Here is a 22,637-nt window from a genome sequence, read left to right on the forward strand (position 1 = left end):
TTCGAAGTATCTTCTTTTCTGTTCAATAGAAGATCAAAAGTTAGTTAAAATGATGAAAGAATTTTTAGTTTTGGGAGAACTGTTGCTTTAATAAAGTCCGCTTACAGTTAACCTTGTCCTTGCTGTGCGTTTTCTGGTTAATTTATTTATTTATTTCTGTACGGACTGAAATAAAAACAACTGACGATAATGGTTTTAATATATAACTTACCTTTATGAAGCATTTTTTATTATTTACTATATATATATATATATATATATATATATATATATATACATATATATATACAGTTGAGGTCAGAATTACTAGCCCCCTTTGAATATTTTTTTCTTTTTTAATTATTTCCCAAATGATGTTTTACAGAGCAAGGAAATTTTCACAGTATGTCTGATAATAATTTTTCTTCTGGAGAAAAAAAATGTTTTTTGTGCTACTTTTTTTTTAGTCTACAGAACAAACCATCATTATACAATAACTTGCCTAATTACCCTAACCTGCTTAGTTTACCTAATTTTCCTAGTTAAACCTTTAAATGTCACTCTAAGCTGTATAGAAGTATTTACTGTCAACAAGGCAACGATAAAATAAATCAGTTATTAGAAATGAGTTATTAAAACTATTATGTTTAGAAATGTGCTGAAAAAATCTTTTCCCTGTTAAACAGAAATTGGGGGGAAAAATAAATTTATATTTTAAATTTTAAATTTTTATTTTTAAATATTTAAAGTTTTATAAATTTATATATATATATATATATATATATATATATATATATATATATATATATATATATATATATATATATATATATATATATAAATAAGTATTATAGAAGTAAAAATTATAATTAAAATTAAAATTATAGAAGTTCCATTGTAAAGTAGTATCATGTTGTCTTTAAAACATGTTCATGTTCATTTTATTTGTCTGAAGGCAAAATCTAACAACTTTCTTTTTTAACACTTTTAACTTTTTCCCCCTTTTCAGACTAATTTGTTGTTTAACCTTAGAATTCTTGCATTTGGAATATGAATGCTAATCCAACTGATTTGCCTGATGTAATGTTGTCTCTCTCCTCTGCTGGCCATGCTCTCTAGCTATGAAGATAATAAACCATTTATCAAGTAAGAGCGTTAGCTAGAAATCTGTGCCACAGCCTCATGGTTGCTCCCCCTTGTCATTTTATTGTCTGTTTGCTGGGCTCTTTCAGAAGCGCTGTCTCTGTGCCGCTCATCTGCGCTGTCTGTCTGTATATGTCTGTCTGTGGCTTAACTGGTTTCTTAATTTTTATTCCACCTGGACCGTCTTAAAATGCTCTACGTTCGAACTTCATACCCTCATATCCCTTCAATTTTTCATAATAACTATTTTTCTACCCTGCTATTCCTCTCCTATAACCTTTTACATTTTTCCCTCAACCTGCCCTCAAACCCTTGAACCTCCTTACACAGACATATGCTCAAACACTTCATAAAGCAAACAGCTTAATCTAGTCTTACGTAAAAACCTTCATAAGTCAAACCACTCATACCCTTCATTTTCTCATATTTCAGTGCCCTCTAACCATCCTATTGCTCTGTAAAACTGTATATATGGTTTAGCTGTGGTTATTAGTAGATTTGATTCATTTATTTTATTTTATGTTATGTTTTGCCTATTGGTGATATTTATTTATTTATTTATTTATTTATTTATTTATTTATTTATTTATTTATTTATTTATTTATTTATTTATTATAAATAAATATAATTAGATTTATTTATTTGTTTGTTTGTTTGTTTATTTATTTATTAGTTTTTTTATTAATTAATTTATTTGTTTGTTTGTTCATTTATTATAAATAAATATAATTAGATTTATTTATTTATTATTATTTATTTGATTGTTTGTTCATTTATTGTAAATAAATATAATTAAGTTTATTTATGTATGTATGTATTTGTTTGTTTGTTTATGTGTTTATTTATTATGAAAAATATAGTTAGATTTATTTATTTATTATTATTATTATTATTATTATTATTATTATTATTATTTTATTTATTCATTTTTTGTTTATTTGTTCATTTATTATAAATAAATATAATAAAATTTATTTATTTATGTATTTATTTGTTTGTTTGTTTGTTTGTTTATTTATGTATTTATATTTTTTTAAATTATTTATTTATTTATTTATTTATTTGTTCATTTAAAACAAATACATATAATTAGATTTATTTATTTATTTTTATTATTATTTTTTGTTTATTTGTTCAGTTTTCATAAATAAATGTAATAAGATTTATTCATTCATGCATTTTTTTGTTTGTTTATTTATTATAAAAAATTATTAGATTTATTTATGAATTTTTATTGTTATTTATTTATTTATTTGTTTGTTCATTTAATATAAATAAATATAATTCGATATATTTATTTATTTATTTATTTATTTATTTGTTTGTGTGTGTGTGTGTGTGTGTGTGTGTGTGTGTGTGTGTGTGCGTGTGTGTGTGTGCGTGTGTGTGTGTGTGTGTGTGTGTGTTTGTTTATTTGTTCATTTATTATAAATAATTATATTTATTTATATATTTATTTTACTATTTATTTATTTTAAATAAGCTGTCATACAACACATTTAAAAAAAATTTACGCTTATAATTTTATTGCAACACTGTTAAATGTAATCTCTAGCAAATTTAAAATTGAATATCTTTCTTATATATTATGACTTTACTTTTGCATTTCAAAATGTGACCCTGAATTACAAAAAATGTGTACATTTTTGGAAACTGAAATATACATTTTATCCGAAAGCTGAATAAATACATTTTACATTGATGCATGGTTTATTGCTATAGACAAAATATGACTTAAACATATTTATAGGGTTTTCATATTAAGCTCTTAGCACAGCACATTACTGATGAAAAGAGGATGGAAATTTATTAAATGTCTTCATGGAAGAAAATCTTGATTTTGTGATTTTGGCATAAAAGAAAAATAGATGAAAAATAGATGATTTTGACTAATACTATGTATTTTTGGATATTCCCACAAATATCCTCATGCAGCTAAAGGTTTTGTGGTCCAGGGTCACAACTGTTAAAATAGCTATAAAATCTATTTGTTTGATAATAATTATATAATCCATTAAACTGTCATGTTCTGTAAATGATGCCTAGTGTGTCTAAACTGTATTTATTTCCTTTTTAGACTCACTAGTATTTTAACATTGTCCAATTATCACTTATCACCCACAACATAAAGCATTCGTTGCAGACAGAATTTAAATATCAGTACATCCATAAAGCTCAGTCCGTGATCTTCCTCATTTATAGAGCTCAATTCATTTATACCCTCGCACCTTCAAATCTTTTACCCCAAAGCCCTGCTGTTCCTCATGGCTTCAAATCCTCATATGTTGGTTTCTTGTTTCATCTCTCATCTCTCCTCTGATGAAAGCAAGCTCTATCTCTTTGGTTCCTTAGCCAGCCGAGACCTGTTGTCAGCGCCTCCTCCACTAAAATGGACCAATCAGAGATGATTACTGCTCTTTCTCTTTCCCCTCCGTCTGAATGCAGCCCAGTATCATGCGTCTTTACCCAGTAGTTATGTGGCATGCAAAAATATCTCTACACTCCACTGCCTCGATACTGATTAAACCTTCTTTATGATAATCCCTTTTTCATATGGGATTGATTAACCTCTCAGTGATATGTTCCACTGCATTTCCCATCTACACTGCAAATAAATGCTTTTCTTATTTAGAGTTTTTGTCTCGTTTCTAATCTAGATAGCTAAAAACTCTTAAATCGAGAAACGTTTTCTTGACAAGTACAACATACAAGTACAACATTGTCTTGTTTTTAGTATATGCAGCCTGATCTCACGAGAAAACGGAAGTATTTTACGTTTTGACAGTTTACTGGCTAATTCGTACGAATTCGTACAAGTTCAGTCATACGAAATGGTACGATTTTAAAAAGGAGGCGTGGCACCTAACCCCGCCCCTAAACCCAACCGTCATTTTAGGATGAGCAAATCGTACTAAATTGTACGAATTAGATCGTATGAATTCGTACGAATTAGCCACTAAAAAAAAAGTTACGAATTGCCGTGAGATTGTGTTGGTATATGTTAAACAAAAATGTCAAAATATGTCACATTTTTTTCCTTACAACAAAATAATCTTCCAATGGCATACACTGTAAAATATTATTTGTCTTGTTTCTAGTCCAAATATCCAAAAATCATTCAATAAAAGGCATTTTTTAGACAAGCAAAGTATATTGTCTTGTTGTAATGCTGCGTTCACACCAGACACGGAAGAAGCGTCAATCGCGAATGATTTACACATAGCGTGTTATTAGTAATGTTTACATTTGTAATATTTATATTATTTGCTAATTAATAACCACTTAATGTGGAACTCTGAATCTGTGTCTCATTTCAAAGTTTGCTACGGTCCACCGGAGGTTGCGTTTTGGTCGCGGACGCATTTGAGAACCTTTTTGACTGAATGAATGAAATACCCTGTTTTCCACAAAGGCAACCGAAGCGAAGGTGAATGAAGTGGTGCGAATAGAGCGTTTTTGCGCGATTGACGTGCTTGACGCGCGTATCAGGTGAATCGCTCGAGTTGAATAATCTGAACTTCTAACATTCGTGCTGCATTAACCAATCAGGAGCTTGCTCTTGTAGGGGAGTGATTATGATGTAGCGCCTGTTGTTGGTGTCCCGGTGGAAAATCCTCCTGCCGACAGCGAACAGCAGCTCATTAAACTGGGCTCGGCTCAGTCGGAAGCACCGCTGAAAGCTTCCATCATCCAGGTATAGTTTCTGAAGGAGTTTATGAGCTCACAGAGCTGGGTGCACCTCAGAATGCATGTAGTGGGCACAGCTTTAAACAAATCGACGCTGTTTTTCAGTCTTTCTAAAGCACATAAACACAGCTATTCTTTCAATAAAATTCATGTTAGCCATTTAGCAACGAAGCTAGAGTCACCAGGCAGACCGAAGCCCCGCCCATGATGCGAATCCGCGTCTGTTGTGAAGTGAATTTGACGCGCGAATGAAGCGAGCAAACTCAAAATGTTCACGTGTCTTTTTACACGCGGACAGCACGATTTATCCACGCGTACCGTGTCTGGTGTGAACACAGCATAAAGGTGCAGTATGTAAGTTTGACACCCAGTGGTTGAACTAGGTATTGCATGCCTGATTCAAAACACATGCAAGCGCAGGTTGCCAGATTGACGACAACAGGAGCGAGTCTGACTATCGAGCCTAAAGGCTGATTTAAGTAGCGACAGAAGGAATATTTTCCTTATTAAAAGGAGTTTTTGTCCTAACCAACACCTGAAATTTATATTTTAGAAATGGCTTCTTTTTCTTGCAGCTGAACAACAGAATAAACTGACAATGTTTACCTCAGGTACACCTCATGTGCTTTTTTCGGTGTTAAATGCTAATAATGTGAGTTTGAATGCCATTTTACATGACATTTATTGTCATACTACTGAAAGCAGCAGCAGATCTTGATAATAAAACAGTTTGAAATTGAACTTTATAAATGTGACTAGTGCAAGCCAATACAAATCAGTAGTTCAGCATGTACATTTAATAATGTGAAAGAACTTTAATATGTATTAATTAGATTATAAATCTTACCATTTCATTGGAGTGCAGTAAGTGCACTATTCTGTGATTCTGAATGGCTGTATGAAAGTTTCTGTCGTGTTTTGTCTGGGGCAAACAGCTAAATTGCTTATCACTGCGTATCTCCTCACATAGTGTACTGTTAGTAATGTTTACATTTGTAATAATTATATTATTTGCTAACTAATAAACACCTCATGTGGAACTCTGAATCTGCGTCTCATTTCGAAGTCTGCTACTGTCCACCAGCGGTTGCATTTCGGTCGCAGACACATTTAAGAGCCTTTCTGACTGAATGAATGAAATACCCTGTTTTCCACAAAGGCAACCCAGGGTGCTGAAATATAATTGGCTAAACTGGCATTGGGTTAAAGGGACCAAAAAAAGCCAACCGTTCCAACACGTAATGCACATTTTCACTTGTTCATTTTTCAGATAAACAAGTATGTTCACTTAGCATGTTTCTTAAATATCTGCAAACATATTATGGTATTTATATGCTTTAAAAAAATCAAATACCTACATACAACACCCATAAAAATTATATGTCAAAATTAAGTGGGTTTTTACTTAAAACAAGCAAAGTAATCCACCAATTGGCTTGTTTTAAGAAAAAAAAAATCCGGCAAATAATTTTTTTTAAACAAGACACTGCTTTTTGCTTGTCTAGAAAATACTTATTGATTAAAGAATTTTAAAATATTTGGGCTAGAAACAAGGCAAAAAGAATTTAAGAAAAGTATAAGAAAAATAATATTTATAATAATATTATTATATTATTTTTGTTTCGCTTTGAAATAAGATCAATTTGTATCCCCCATTGGCAGATTACGTAGCTTGTTTGAATTTAAAAAATCACTTAATTTTGCCCACAACACTTTATTTCTAAATCAAGACAATATCTTGTACTTGTCAAGAAAAATGCTTCTTGATTTAAGAGTATTTAGATATTTGGACTAGAAACAAGACAAAAACCCAAAGTAAGAAAAGACTATTTGCAGTGTACATGTGCCCAAGATGTCAGTCCAAAATGATTTTCAGGACCCGTGTTGGATTTACTATTATTGTAGTACATTTACGGTTCTTTACTGAATAATACATACATCTTTGTTTCTTTTTTATTTGCTTTGGAAGGTCGTGGGTCATGGGCGGCTTCGCTCTGCTGTGTCTCTTGGGCCTGACCTGGTCATTTGGTTTGTTCTTCATCAGCGAGTCCTCCGTCGTCTTAGCATACCTCTTCACCATTTTCAACACTTTTCAAGGCATGTTTATCTTCACCTTCCACTGCCTCCTTCAAAAGAAAGTAAGTGCTTCCCGGAATACATTGTTCTACCAGAGCAGCAGTCGATTTTAACGAGAAGTGCACATTAAAAAGTTTGCTTGAACAAAAAAAAATGTTCCTTTGAACTGCAGGTACGGCGAGAGTACAGCAAATGCCTCCGACACACGTACTGCTGTAGCAGGATCACGACAGAGAGCTCGCACAGTTCAACAAAGACCTCGACAACACGGACAAGCGCTCGCTACTCTTCTGGTACTCAGGTAAAATGCTACTGACCCACTTTCCATTGTTTTTCTTTCAATGGCTTTTAATGCAGCGTTCAGTTACATGAGACACATTTTATACTTTGTGAACGCTTCCATCTGCTCTTATACTGGAGCATGGTCTTTTTATATAGGTTTTTCTTTTTTTTCTTTGTTTTGAAAAAACGATTTTAGAGGTTTTATTAAACGTCGTTATGATGGATTGTATTATATTATGGGGAATAGGAGCAATAGTTCTTGTACAATGTAAGGTTCTGTTATACTGTAATATATCCTTTCTAAACTATATTACAGTGTGCTCAGAAATTTTGTAGTATTGATGTTGAAAATTGGGAGATTTTATTAATATTTTCATAGATGACTTAATGTCAAACTATAATAAAGAAAGACAAAATTTCAAAACAAATCAAATTAGCAGGTTAAGAAAGATGTGCATTTACTTTTATGTTCATAGATGAGTGTAACGTATGCATTATGATGATGAGGAAGATGATAATTATGTGTCATCCAGTATATTATAAAATAAAATTAAATTAAACAAAATTAAATTAAATTAAATTAATAATTAATTAATTGACTAATTAAAAATAAAAATAAAATCATGCCCTGGGATAAGATGACAACCTCTCTAATAATGTGCAGCGCTTACATTATACAGCAAATAACTCTATGTGTTCTGATCCTGTAAATAGGTGTTTATCATTTTAGTAATTAGTGTAATTATTAATTATATAATATATATTTATTATTTAAACTGTTTATAATTTGAAATTGGTTTCAGACTTAGTCAGACAAGCTTTCAATCTAGCACATGTAATAAAATAACTAAATAACTAACTAACTAAATAAATAACTAACTAAATAAATAAATAAATAAAATTTATTTTCATTCCAATATGCATATAATATAATTAATAATTATGTAAACATTAAATACATTATAAATAAAAGTGTGGCGTTTTACCTCAAGGTTTAATTTTAACTTTAACTTAAATTTTAATGAAACTATTAATCCTGGATGTTTAATGTCAGATGGGATAAATCACACCTATATTTATATGTTTTTGGTTATTTATTTATTATTATTAGTAGTATTATATGTAAGTTAATGACTACAATTAAAAAGATGGTGTATCTCATCTATTTTTATACATTAAAAAATGACATTAGCACAGACTACCTGGAAGTCTTTGAAATGAAAAACGAGGCTACACAAGTTATCATTTGTTGGCACTTTCTTTGATATTTTGTTTTAAAAGTATGAATGTCATTGCATCAGATAAATACGACTGAAGTGACCGAAAGCATACAAATACAGTTTAGGTCCACTGTACATATCAGAAAATAAATGCAATTTTTCCCTCCAAAAGATAGTGATTATAGTTTTCATCTTACAGAGTCGAATCAGGAGAATGTGGAATGACACAGTCAGAAAACAGTCTGAGTCCTCTTTCATCTCAGGAGATATCAACAGCACATCAACCCTCAACCAAGGTCAGTCATACACCCAATATTGATTTCATGGGAAACATTTTTTTTTTTAAGTTTTTTTTTTTTTTCATGATGTATAGACCAAGAGAGAGTTATCTATAACTGGGCCTTCCATGTTTAATTATTTTTCTTTGAGTTATATTTTAGTATTTTATTTACATAATTGTTTTACTCAAATCACAAATTTTGGTACTTCTGCACTAATGAAGTCATACTTTTAAATTTATATCATATGTGACCTTGGACCACAAAACCATTCTTATGTTGCTCATAAATACACTGTAATGGTCACAATTATAGATTTTTCTTTTTTTGCCAAAAATCATTAGGATATAAAGTCAAGATAACTTGTAAATGTCCTACTGTAAATTAAACTGTGATTAAAACTCAATTTCTGATTAGTAATATCCATTGCTAATAATTTAATTTGAACAACAATAAAGGCAATTTTCTCAACATTTAGATTTTTTGGAACCCTCAGATTCCAGATTTTCATATTGTCCTACCCTGACAAGCCAAACGCCAGTAGAAAGCTTATTTATTCAAATTTTAGGTAATTTATACATGGTTTCAGACTTTCTCAGATTAGAATATTCATTAATATGAATTTGATGAATAATAACATTTATATCTAACACATGTTAAATAACTTATTATTGTAAATAAATAAATAAATGAACAGTCATTTAAATATGTGAATATTCTGCAAAATTTTTATCAAATGTGACCCTGGACCACAAACCATTCTTATGTTGCTTAAAAATACACTGTATTGGTCACAATTATTGATTTTTCTTTTTTGCCAAAAATCATTAGGAAGTAAAGATATTTTGTAACTGTCCTACTGTATATTTAGTTTGATTTGCCAAAAATCATTACAATATAAAGTAAAGATATTTTGTACGATTTTTTGGAACCCTCAGATTCCAGATTTTCATATCGTACTACCCTGACAAGCCAAACGTCAGTAGAAAGCTGATTTATTCAAATTTTACATAATTTATACATGGTTTCAGACTTTCTCAGATTAGAATTATTCATTAATATGAATTTGATGAATGATAACAGTTATAGCTAACACATGTTAAATAGCTTATTATTTGTAATTGTAAATTAATAAAGAAAGAAAGAAAGAAAGAAAGAAAGAAAGAAAGAAAGAAAGAAAGAAAGAAAGAAAGAAAGAAACAAACAAACAAACAAACAAACAAACAAACAAACAAACAAACAAACAAACAAATAATCAATTCAATATGCAAATATCCGGCAATGTTTTATCAAATGTGACTCTGGACCACAAACCCATTCTTATGTTGCTTAAAAATACACTGTATTGTCACAAGATTTTTCTTTTTGCCAAAATCATTCGGATATAAAGATATTTTGTAAATGTACTGTAAATTAACTGAATATTTTAATGAATAAATAAATAAATAAATAAATATTTGCCAAGTTTTTATCAAATGTGACCCTGGACCACAAAACCATTCTTACGTTGCTTGTAAATATACTGTATTGGTCACAATTATATATTTTTGCCAAAATTTATGAATGGTTTTGTGGTCCAGGGTCACAAATAATAATTATATTTTTTGTTTGAAATACTATTCATATGCAAATAAATCCAGACCCATCTTTTGAACTTGTATTTGATTCGTATTTATGTGAAACAAATCCTTAAAATGAATACATGAATATATTGTAACTGATGATAGCTGAAATACATTGATTGATATTTAATTTAAACTCTTAAAATGTGATTTTTGTCAACATAAAATAAATATTGCAATACTTTTACTCATTTGATTTGACATATGTGTCTGAAAGCAAATTAATTAGATGGTCTCAGTTTGGCAGGTGGTTTGAAAGGAGTAAGTAAAAATAAGAGAAATTGGTGTAATCAGTCAAAAGTTGTTTCAGAGGCGAAGCAAGTTATTACATTTTGATGAAATCTTTTAAAGCTTTTTTTCACCCTTTGGTATGACATGAACCAATAATATGTTTATAAAACCTTAGGGATGTGTATTAATATAATAAACATGGTCATCTTTGATTTCATGTTTGCTTTATTAGAAAATGAAAAAGCCTAATGTCAATTTAAAGAGACAAGAAGTTAGACAAGCCCCTTTTGGGCCTATTTTACACAGCTACAGTAGTGAGTCAGTAGAAAATATGCCCTCGGTCAGCTATTTCAAGGATTTAGAAAAAGAAAAAAAAACTGTCATTTATTATTTAGCCAGGGCTGAAATGCATGTGATGAGAAGATGATGTTCAACTCTAGCTGACCTGCGGTAAGGTTGTATTATTCAGAGCCGTTTGCTTTGGCTTGCTCTAAAACACTCAGCATGCTTTTAATGCTTGCGTTCAAGCGCACAACACAAAGGTGAAAAAAAAAACAATACACTGGCATTTGTTTTCTTGTGTTTCAGTACTTTTTTTCAGAAACAAAAACAAACAATGTTTTTTTTGCAATTTTAATATAGCATCACTGAGAAAAAATATATGTACAGTTGAAAACGATTAGCCCTTTTGTGAAATTGAAATTCTTTTTAACATATTTCACAAGTGCTGTTTAACAGAAAGATTTTTTCAACACATTTTTAAACTAAATAGTTTTAAAAATTAATTTCTAATAACTTATTAATTTAGTCTTTTTCATGATGAGAGTGCATACTATTTTGCAAGATACTAGTATTCAGCTTAAAGTGTAAATGCAATATTTCTTAAGCCTGAATTATACTGGCGCCGCGTCGCTGACCTCCGCTGAGTGCGTGTGCACCTCACAAAACGGATGAGGCTTTTATACTTGACGCGTTTGCCATTGTGATATTCTTTACAATGACAGGGGGCGGTCAAAAAAAAAACCCACCAATAAATCAGCCGGTAACCATAGGAGTAGGAAGTTTCCGGAACTACGTCATATCAATAATATCGTTCCTGATTTTCTAATTATTGACTAATCATTTTTATAAACTATTTTAATGATTTTTAGAACCATTCAAGATTCGTTGATGCATCACTACCTTTTGTTCATATCTCGGACAGTTCTACCTATTAAAGTTTATTAAAATATTAATGATAACAGAGCATGGTTTGCTCTACAAATATATCTTTTTTTATATTATGGCAAGAATAAAAGCAAAAAAAAAACTAAAGACTTTTTTTAATTAACCCACTCAACAATTGACACATCACTGGCTGGCTAGTTTGTCCTCTACTGATATGTAAAAAAGGCAATAATGGTGCAACACTCCTGACCATTATCACCAATAAAGCCTAGAAAAATAGGGCATTAGTAGATTGCAAACCGATAGGTTCAAATATTCCTTTCCAGTAATTAAAGAAATAATTAGTTTCTTCATTTTAGTTTTGTAACTATTAAATTGTTTTAAATTCAAAATTGTAATATATAAATCAGTGTAAAACCTATGAATGGTGGATAAATATATTTCTGTAATTGTGTATTAAAACCACCCGGGTCTCCACTTTTGCTATGGCCTCACTTTGGTTTTAACAAACTTATGCATCAAGTTACAACCATCTTAAATTGTTGCATTTTACTGTGCTCAAATTGCTTCGTTTACTCAAATGGGAATTATTGTCCATCTGGTTATCCCTATGATCACGCTTGGACAGATCATAAAGATGTGTGTACAGACGTACCTGTTTCAGACAAAATCTCTTCAAAGTGTTTCATATTCAACTGAAATCAAACGCGGCGCTGCGCAAACTGTTTGCTCGAGTCTAAAAAAACGTGCGCTTCGCCAGCCGAAATCATGCCGCGCACACCCAAAGCAGACCCCTGCAAACACAGTGATGAAGTCACATTTGATGTGCGCACTCAAGCGAACTAGCGGAAGCGTCGCGTATAAACCAGGCTTTAAGGGGGTAATAATACTGACTAAAAATGTTGTAAAAATTCTAAAACTCACATAATTTCACAATATTTCCTGTAATATTGTTTTTCTTCTGGAGAAAAGGATATTTCTTTAAGTTTGACTGGAATAAAAGCAGTTTTACATTTATTATTATTATTATTATTATTATTATTATTATTATTATTATTATTATTATTATTATTATTATTATTATTATTATTATTCAATATTATTATTAACGGTCAATATTGTGAAAATGTTCTTGCTCTGTTCAACATTAGTTGAAAAATATTTGAAAATTAATGGAAATGTCACAGGAGCGCTAATAATTTAGCCTTTAACTGTATATGGATTTAACAAAATAGCACTATTAGACAATAGACCCTTTTCACATTTCTGGGTTTCTCAGTAGCGGAAGGCGTCATGGTTGGGTAAACTTAGAGCGCAGTTAATGGAATAATACAATAAATATTTTTTAACAATCCTATTTGCTAAAATAATAAAAGAAAAACTTCACGATGATGTTATAAAGACATTCACAAAAAGGAAAAAAATTGTGTGAGACTGATGACGGCAGCCAAAGGAGAGAATAACGTCAAATTTACTCTCAGCCCCATAGATGCATGCATTAGAAACACCCCACATAAGCGGTAATTAATTTTTTTTGTAACTTGACAAAAAGATGATATAATACATTCATAAATGCATAGAAATGTTAACACGTTTTTTAAAAAATCAAAACATTAAAAACTTTCAGGGATTTAACATTATGATGACCGTTAAACGCGCCATAACAGTCTTGTGAAAAGGGTTAATTTTAGCACAGACCTCAAATTAGTAAGAAACTGTGCCCAGTATAGTAGTCCCTTTACAATAATTAGCATAATAATAGTGTACAATTGCAATTAAACAAAAGGCGTTAAAATACTTTTCCAGTCTCTTCTATTTCAAAATTTCAGGTTTAATTTAGTGTGTTGCTTGAGTCTACATCAAAACTTTCAGTCTAGTTTAATAAAATTTACCTTTGACAAATACTGTTAAAGACATAGTTCACCCAAACAAAATAATTGTGTCATCATTTACTTTGCTTCTTTCAAACTTTTATGGCCTTTTTCCTTTCAAATAAGAAAGAAGATACTTTGAAGAAAGCTGGAAACCTGTAACCATTGACTTTAATAGTAATTTTTTATCCTACTATGCAAGTCAATGGTTACAGGTTTTCAGTTTTCTTCAAAATGTCTTCTTTGTGTTCAGAGGAAAAAAAATAAACCCACAAAGGTTTCATTTTCATCTGTGGGTGAACTATCCCTTTAACATTTACAATTTCTTGATGTGTATTTCTGTTCATTTAATTTAATTTAATTTAATAAAAAAAAGTTGCACTGAAATCGTACAAGTGTTGAGCTACAGTAGGTAATGCAAATAAATAAACAAATAACACAGCATGAAACATATCCATTTAATTCATCAGTTTCTTAAAGGTGCAGTTCACCCCAAACTGAAAATTCTATCATTATTTACTTTCAAATAGATATTTCTTTCTTCTGTTGGACACAAAAGAAGATATTTTGAAAAATGCTGAAAACCTGTAACCACTGTCCTCCATAGTATTTGTTTTTTCCTTCTATGGAAGTCGATGGTTGCATGTTTCTAACAGTTTTCAAAATAACTTTTTTTCTGTGTTCAACAGAAAAACAAAACACTAAACAAACTCAGAACCTCTTGAGAGTGAGTAAATAGTGAGTCAATTTTCATTTTTGGGTGAACTACCCTTTTAAGCATTTTAATTAGATGTCTTAGAGGTCGTAATTATATTTTCCTCTTGTTTTGTTTTGTTGCTTCAGGAATGACGGGCAATTATCTTCTTACTAACCCTCTTCTGAGACCACAAGGCACTAATAACCCCTACAACACCTTACTGGCTGAAACTATCGTATGTAACACACCAACGGTGCCAGTCTTTCACTCTCCAGGTGTGACTACTAATCCACTACACTCCTTTTTTGCACTTCTGAGCATGTGGTACAATGCAGTACGATGGTTATTACCAGAGTACTACGTAGTATCAGCCATTCTATGCTGAAAAATCACCCAGATACACTCAAAATAATGAGTTTTGCTGCTTGTTTAAACTACTTTTTTATTCAAATGAGCTGAATCCACATAATTCTTGAGTTTTTTTGCTTTTCTTACTTAGAGTTTTTGTCTTGTTTCTTGTCCAAATATCTAAAAGTTCTTAAATCAAGAAGCATTTTCTAGACAAGTAAAGAACATTGGCTTGTTTTAAGAATTAATGTCAAAATTAAATAAGCGTTTTTTTTAAAACAAGCAAAATAATTTGCCAATGGGATAACCAAAATAATCTTGTTTTTTTCTTCTGGCATAAGATTATTTTGCTTACCTAATTGGCAGATTACTTTGCTTGTTTTAAGGAAAACTCACTTCATTTTGGCATATTATTTTTTAAAACGAGACTATATGTTTTGCTCATCTGGAAAATGCTTCTTGATTTAAGAATTTTCAGATATTTGGACTAAAAACTGGACAAAATCTAAGTAAGAAACAGTGAATGTTAAATCCTTTAAAATTTAGCAAAAACAATTAAGTTAACTTAATCGATTTGTGTTGGGACAACATGAAGGAAACGTGTGGAACCAAGCATTTTTTTCAATGTATATTACGTGAAAAATGCACATAATAAAAAAATAAGTGATCCATTACTTATACTATTAGTAAATCTGTAGCTCTCTGTGTGGTTTTACAGCACAGACTAAACACATATTTCCCCACTATGAGACAACTATTTTACTTTTTTATAGCTGATATTTATATTTAAGCAAACAAATGTAATTCCACATTTTTATTAACAATTTGTCTTGTTTTCTCTTTCCTCTTCCTGCACACACTCAGTGACCTACAGAGAGACAAGTATGCAATCAGTTTTAAATGTCCCCATTAAATGTAATTCCATTATTTTCTCAGCAATACATCATCTGCATACTGTCAACACATTGGTTCAGAAATCATTAGAACGAGGACGTGTTGCTCTCAATGAAACAATACTTTCATCACCTCTGCTTTTATAACTTTGGGATGTTGGCACGATGCATGCACATTACACACACGCACCGATTTCCTAGTCTGAATGTATACATTTCATTCCAATTGGAGATTTTACTCAAAATAACCGCCTTCTCTCATTGTTAAACACAGTTTTGTTTGGACTTTAAGTTGAACTCATAGTACTGCTTGCTTCTGAATTCCAAATTGAATTGCTGCAGATGTTGAGGCCAGTCTGTATAAAGGGCAGTTACAGCTGTGTCTTATACGCATGTTGCAACAGTTCTCAATTAAAATGATGATTGCATCCACGATGTTCAAAAACGGAATTTCTTTGACTTTAGCAATTTGTTTGTTAGATACAAGAGGTATATATTTTCTTTTTTTCTCTCTACCGAGCTATTAAATACCTTAGTAATAACCTAAAGTGTCCAAATATAATATTATATCAACATATATAATATTATATATAATTTATCAACTAATAAAAATTATATTTTTATTAATAGATATTTTATTAATAGATTTTTATTAATTATAATTTTATTAATTTATATTTTTATTAATAGATTTTTATTAATTATATTTTATTAATAGATAATTTTATTAATAGATTTTTATTATTTCGATTTTTATTCATTGATATTTTATTAGTAGATTTTAATTAATTATATTTTTATTATTTGATATTTTATTAATAGATTTTTATTAATTGATATTTTTAATAATTGAAATTATATTTTTAATAATTTTATTTTATGTGTTTTTGTTTAGAAATTAATTAAGGTTAAATGAATGCTTTGTTATATAAATCTATTTATTGATTAAATCTTAAAATAATTAAGAATTTATTATTATTATTATTATTATTATTATTATTATTATTATTATTACTATTATTATTATTATTATTATTGGCGGCTCTGTGGCTCAGTGGTTTGCATTATGCAGCTTGCATGTTCTCCTGGTGTTCACGTGGGTTTCCGTGTCCGTTTATGAGTTTGTGTGTGTCCGGTTAATGTGTGTATGGGTGTTTCCCAATACTGGGTTGCAGCTGGAAGGGCATCCATTGCATAAAACACATGCTGGAATAGTTGGCGTCGTTCTGCTGTGGCCGAGGGAAAATGATTGAATGTATTATTATTATTATTATTATTATTATTATTATTATTATTATTATTATTAATTTATTTAATGCATTGTTATTATTATTATTATTATTATTATTATTATTATTTTTATTATTATTATTATTATTTAATGCATTATCATTATTATTATTATTATTATTATTATTATTATTATTATTATTATTATTATTATTATTATTATCATTATCATTATTATTATTATTATTATTATTATTATTATTATTATTATTATTACTATTATGTATTTATTTATTGAATGTATTATTATTATTATTGTTATCGTTATTATTAATTTATTTAATGTATTATTATTATTATTATTATTATTATTATTATTATTATTTTATTATTAATAGTAATTTATTGAATGTATTATTATTATTAATATTACTATTATTACTATTCTTATTTATTTATTTATTTATTTATTTAATGTATTATTATTATTATTATTGTTATTATTATTTTTTATGTATTATATATATTTTTTATTTTTATTAATAATGTATTGAATTTATTATTATTATCATTATTAATATTATTATTATTTACCCTCCTACATTATGTTAAAGATTTTTTTAAAGAGAAAAACCCTCCTTTTTCTAGCCTCTCTGTTTCAGTATCCAGCCGAAATATCTCTTAAACTCAATTTCCTAAAATGTCCTTCTTCTTTTCACATCTGCCTTCTCTATTCTTTGTGTTGTCATTTCTGTGGAGAGATTCTGAGAATGGCTGTGTCCAAAGCACCCACCGGTGGCCTCTTGTAAGACGCAGTTAAAGATTATCGTAGCTCATGCAGATGGCCAGACATCCACCAGCGTGCAAATGAGCTCAAATTACCACATTATCTCCAGTCCAGCAAACAAACCCAACTGTGACTTTTAACGGAGAGAAAAGGCCTTAATTGTGATGTTAATTTAATTTGCAAAATCCTTTGCTTGCGCTTAGGTTTTTCTTTTCTTTTCTTTGGTTTTTGTTTTTCTGTTAGCGATAACCTCATCATGTTTTACAATAAATCATTTTCTTTTTTGTTTTGTGTTCTTTTCGTTCATCAGCAGCGCTCAGGTCTGCTGGCCTGAACAGACAGACTTGATGTGAGTTGTTCAGAGTGAGTTTTCTCTCTTCTGTCTGTTGGATGCTTTTGCTTTCATTGGCTCTCTGTAGTGTGAGAAATGGCTATTGTGTTTTTGTTTTGGTTGTTTTTCCTAATTTGGATTTTTTTTTCTGTTACATTACTTCACCCCACTGCCTTAACTGCTTCAAATACAAGCTGATGTTGATAAATTCTGTCACCGCTTTTTCATCTGTGAATACACATCTGTGCCGCTCTCTCATTTGTGTTTGTGAATCCTGCCGACTGATTTTAATGTTGTTTGGGATGCGGTTGAAACAAGAAATTGCTCATTGTGAATTGTTCAAAATTGTATGATCGAGGAAACATTCAGAACCTTAAATTTGGGAGAATTTACAAAGCAATTGTGTCTGCAAAGGAACTATGCAAATTCCTAGATGCAGCAAATCTGGAATACTTTGCTGGTTCTCTAGAACTGAGCTCCCCAAAAAGCACTTTTACAGTGCTCAGAATCTATACAGTTGAAATCAGAATTATTAAAAATTATTATTTTCTTTTTAAAATATTTTCCAAACGATGTTTAACAGAGCAAGGAAATTTTCACAGGATGTCTGATAATATTTTTTTCATCTGGAGAAAGTCTTATTTGTTTTATTTTTTTAATGTATTATCTTTAAATTTCTAAATATGTTTGGTGACTTAAATATTATTTTATTAATATATCTGTTTAATAAATCTGTTTTGTTTAAATGCACCAAAATACATTTCCTATATTCTCTGAGAAATGGATTAAAATATTCATTTTCAAAATGGGCTGTACTCAATTATGCTGAGCACTGTATAACACAAAAATAAAACTAAAAACTAAATGCATTTAGCACCTATAGTTCAACGGGACTGTAAAAATGTTCTTACCCACTATTGTTCCAGTAAAAATCTTGTTCTTAAATCACAATCTTTTTATCTGAAAAGTAAGCAAATTTTTTTTATTAATTAACATACAAAAAAGTACACAAAAATCTTCTCTTGCTTGTTTCCTAATCTTATCTAATTTATTTTGTTGCTCCTTTTTTGAAAGTCGTTAAAAGCATAATACTGTATATACCAGAGGTGCCCAAACTTTTTTTTATGAAGGGCCAAAAACCAAACTTGATTGAGGCTAGTGGACCGAAGGTAAGTAGTTGCCATGGGTAATTTCCTAATTTATTTAATAATATAAAAAAGAACTAGAAAACATTGCTTTATATTAACTAATACAGTATATTTTTGATTACAGTAAAAACAAAAACAATCTCATGGAGTACAGAATGGAGTACACTAGTTTTTGCCTTGATTTGCTCGCCAAAGTCGTCTGCACAGTCCTCAATCTGTCGAGTGACAGTATTTACATTTTTAAAAATCAGATTCATTTACAACATTTAATTGAAACATTTAATTTCAGTTTACTTTTTTGTAGATCAGCAATAAGTTCACGTCAGATAGGATAGAGGGCCAAATAAAAGGTTACAATGGGCTAACTTTGACCCGCGGGTCCTACTTTGGTCATCTCTGGTATATACAAACATGTATAAATTAAAAAATATATAGTGGAAAATATGACAAAAAATACTTTTAACAGTGAATTTAGTGAATTTGTGAAGTTCTTAATGCGCAGACTAAAGATTTCCACACATTCCAATATTTCAGCTTTTATTCAGCATTCCTAAACAGCATTAAACATAATGTTTTTTTTTTGTTTATATTCAGACCAGAGCAAACTTAACTTGTTCCTCCTCTTTTGTTGTTGCAGGACACTCGGTGACCAGCGGCAGAGATACGAACACGTTCGGTACTCTACCACTCAACGGCAACTTTAATAACAGCTACTCACTCCATAACTACAGCGACGGCATGCAGGTGGTGGACTGCGGGCTCAGTCTCAACGACACGGCCTTTGAGAAGATGATCATCTCCGAGCTTGTGCACAACAACCTCAGGGCCGCCGAGACCCGGATCGGTACCAAAAAGGGGGCAGGGATTAGCAGAGGGGAGGAGCCTGTGGTTGCAGAGACGTCCTCCCTGGTGCAGGTGGGCGGTGACAGTGAGATGGAGAGACTGGGGCTGCATCACACGCATCCCCGCACACTCGAAGCCCCCCTAATCCCCCAGCGAACTCACTCGCTCCTGTACCACACGCAGGAGAGAGCGAGGCCTGAAGTGGAGGTTTCACATCCCCAGAGCTACATAGGCCAGCTCCCACCTCCGGCTGAAACTGCCCTGCCTTCCCCCAACAGAGACTCGGTGTACACCAGCATGCCAAACCTCAGAGACTCGCCGTTTTCGGAAAGCAGCCTAGACATCATCCAGGATCTCTCGCCATCCAAAAACAGTCCGAACGAAGACGTTTACTACAAAAGCATGCCCAACCTGGGATCAGGCCAGCAGCTGCACGCGTATTATCAGATGAGCAGAGACAGTAGCGAGGGCCTCATCATCCCCGTCTCTAAAGACGCCTGTGTCCCCGAGGGGGACGTACGAGAGGGACAAATGCAGCTGGTCACAAGCCTTTAAAAACTATAAGCACCGCCCACCATGTACACAGCCCCGTCCATCCACCGATGGCAGAGTGGTCTTCCCTTTTTTAGCCTCCCACATAACTGCACACATAATGGAGAAGTACCGCTGCTGTTCAATGAGTTACATTCAGGCCCAGATGGAATCTGCAAACTTTTCCTTGCGTTAGCTCTCCTGATTGTTAGCAGTGGAATGAAAATGATGGTAAAACACAAAGCTTTTCCCTTGTTTTTCAGTGAAAAAAATGTCTACACCTCCTTTGAACAAGTTTACTTGAGCAGTCAGAGATTAATTTAAGAAACATTTTAATACCATCTCAAAGCAAAGACCTGTTTTTCTCAAATAAATATGGTTTTGCTGGAAAACAAGGAAGAATGTTAAGATCATTTTCATTTGTATTGGTTGCTGAGTGTAATCAAAAATCAAATTAGCCACAATTATTCAATAAATAAACATACAAGTGTCAGATTATATGTACAGTAGAACTTTGTGAATGGGGGATTTCCAGTTTTATGCCGAAATCTGTGGTGTTCTGAAGTTGTAGATTCTGTATGGGCCTGGTTACAGTAATACAATTTCACATAAAAAAAATAAATAAAGCCAAAAAAAAGTCTTTCTCGTTCCAGTGCATACATTTCTCAAAGGATGTACATATTTGTTCACATATTTCTCTTTTGAATGCAGTTTCTTTTTTTATTATTATTATTATTATATACAAAAATGGAATTTCCAGGACATTGTCCTGATTGAACTGAAGCATTTCTTTTGACACCCTTTACAATCATCAACAAAATCCCATGTGACCACTAGCAAACAAACCCCAGGCCTTATATTTTCTCAATCTGACATGAACTGTCAAGGTTAATGATATAACATAGAACAATATATTTTGTTGTATTGATTGTGTAAAAATAAATTGAGATAAAATTATAACAACCATAAATATAAAGCAAATGATTTTCGAAATGAGATGACTATGTAAAAAGTGTGTTTATGATGATGGAATCAGTGGGTAACTACAGGTACGCTGCGAAAGATATCTGTCGTGTTCATTAAAAAAATGGATTTGCCACTTCAGATCAATGAGTGTTAGTGGATTCTGATGTTCTTGTGCCTTGCACATATTAATTTTGTGCAAAGCATGAACAGGAGATTTTTTTAAAGACGTATTACTGCAGTCGGGGTTGGATATTTATTTATTAAATTATTCTTTAAAAAAAAAAACTTTTTGTGAATATTTTACAGCACTGGTCGACGTAGTTCATCCTCGTACGCATAATTAAGGAACCAATCTCTGATAAACATGTTAAGGAGCCCATCGGTACAAAGGATGTAAAGTTCTACACTTGTTTAACAATAAATAAATGTGAATTTTTTGTCTAATTGAATGTTTAATGCTTTGTTTTTTCTACGCACGTGCCTTCAGTTAGTTATGTGCTTGCCTTATTTAGAAAACAAAGATTGTCAGTATATTCTAAAACATAGAAAGTATTTCATTGCACTTTTATCTCAGCAGTTTGCTGTGTGTATGCTATTTAAGCTGGTGATGCACATCAAAGTGAAAAGTGTTGTAAGTTGATACATAAACTGCAATATGAACCCTCATAAACAAGCTGAGAACATTTTGCTGCATTATAGCTAGAGGGCAGTGCACAGGGGAACAGCAGGTTCAAGCACCACAGAAAACTGCAGTTTATGTACTTTTAAGGTTGTCTCTCTGAAGTCCTATTGCGAACTATCACTCCTCTACTACTGCACCTGCTAACGTAACCTCTAAATTTTCCCTGCGCCTCTTTTAATCATCCGAATTTCACCCAGGTCCTCCGGGAGACATGAGTCAATGGTGTGACAATGGGTATTTAAAGAGGAATCCCAGCTTAGAAACTATTGTGCACAGAAAAAAAGCAGTTTAAATGAATCCTACATTCACCTTTTAAAATAATAATTACTGTGGAGCTTTCTTTAGAGCTCGTATTGTATTCTAGCTGTGAAAGATCATCACAAACTCATCAGGGGCAAAACACAGCATCATAAATTAATCAGGCTTGGAGCACAACCTTGAATGCAGGTGCACTTTCTAGGTGAATATTGATTGTGAATTGCCTTGCTGATGGCGCGAGAGTGCCACGCGACTTGAAGAACGTGTGATCAGAGCAAATAATATCTCTGTGGTTTTATTTGGACTTATTGAGATTCAGGGAAAGTGTTATGTGTAGGTTATCCTGCAGCATTGACATTGATTGCT

General features: G+C 31.4%; 1 protein-coding gene across 15 annotated transcripts in view; it reads left to right on the forward strand.

Annotated features, from left to right (window-relative positions):
* Positions 1-21,775, forward strand: part of adgrl2a (adhesion G protein-coupled receptor L2a) — a 192,496-nt gene extending 170,721 nt beyond the window's left edge. For 2 of the 15 annotated variants that reach the window (XM_056467664.1, XM_056467665.1), the window contains 6 exons: positions 6,780-6,948; positions 7,059-7,187; positions 8,588-8,684; positions 14,401-14,529; positions 15,467-15,484; positions 19,629-21,775. In XM_056467664.1, the coding sequence (XP_056323639.1) occupies positions 6,780-6,948; positions 7,059-7,187; positions 8,588-8,684; positions 14,401-14,529; positions 15,467-15,484; positions 19,629-20,389 (1,303 nt within the window). In that variant the 3' untranslated portion in view covers positions 20,390-21,775. Of the gene's footprint in view, positions 1-6,779; positions 6,949-7,058; positions 7,188-8,587; positions 8,685-10,914; positions 10,970-14,400; positions 14,530-15,466; positions 15,485-17,822; positions 17,876-19,628 lie in introns of those variants that run through there. The other 13 variants (XM_056467666.1, XM_056467667.1, XR_008838504.1 and 10 more) reach the window with 12 other exon arrangements.
* The last annotated feature ends 862 nt before the right edge of the window (positions 21,776-22,637 follow it).

This window comes from Danio aesculapii, chromosome 11, assembly GCF_903798145.1.
Source record: "Danio aesculapii chromosome 11, fDanAes4.1, whole genome shotgun sequence".
In the NCBI taxonomy this organism is placed as follows: Eukaryota; Metazoa; Chordata; class Actinopteri; order Cypriniformes; family Danionidae; genus Danio; species Danio aesculapii.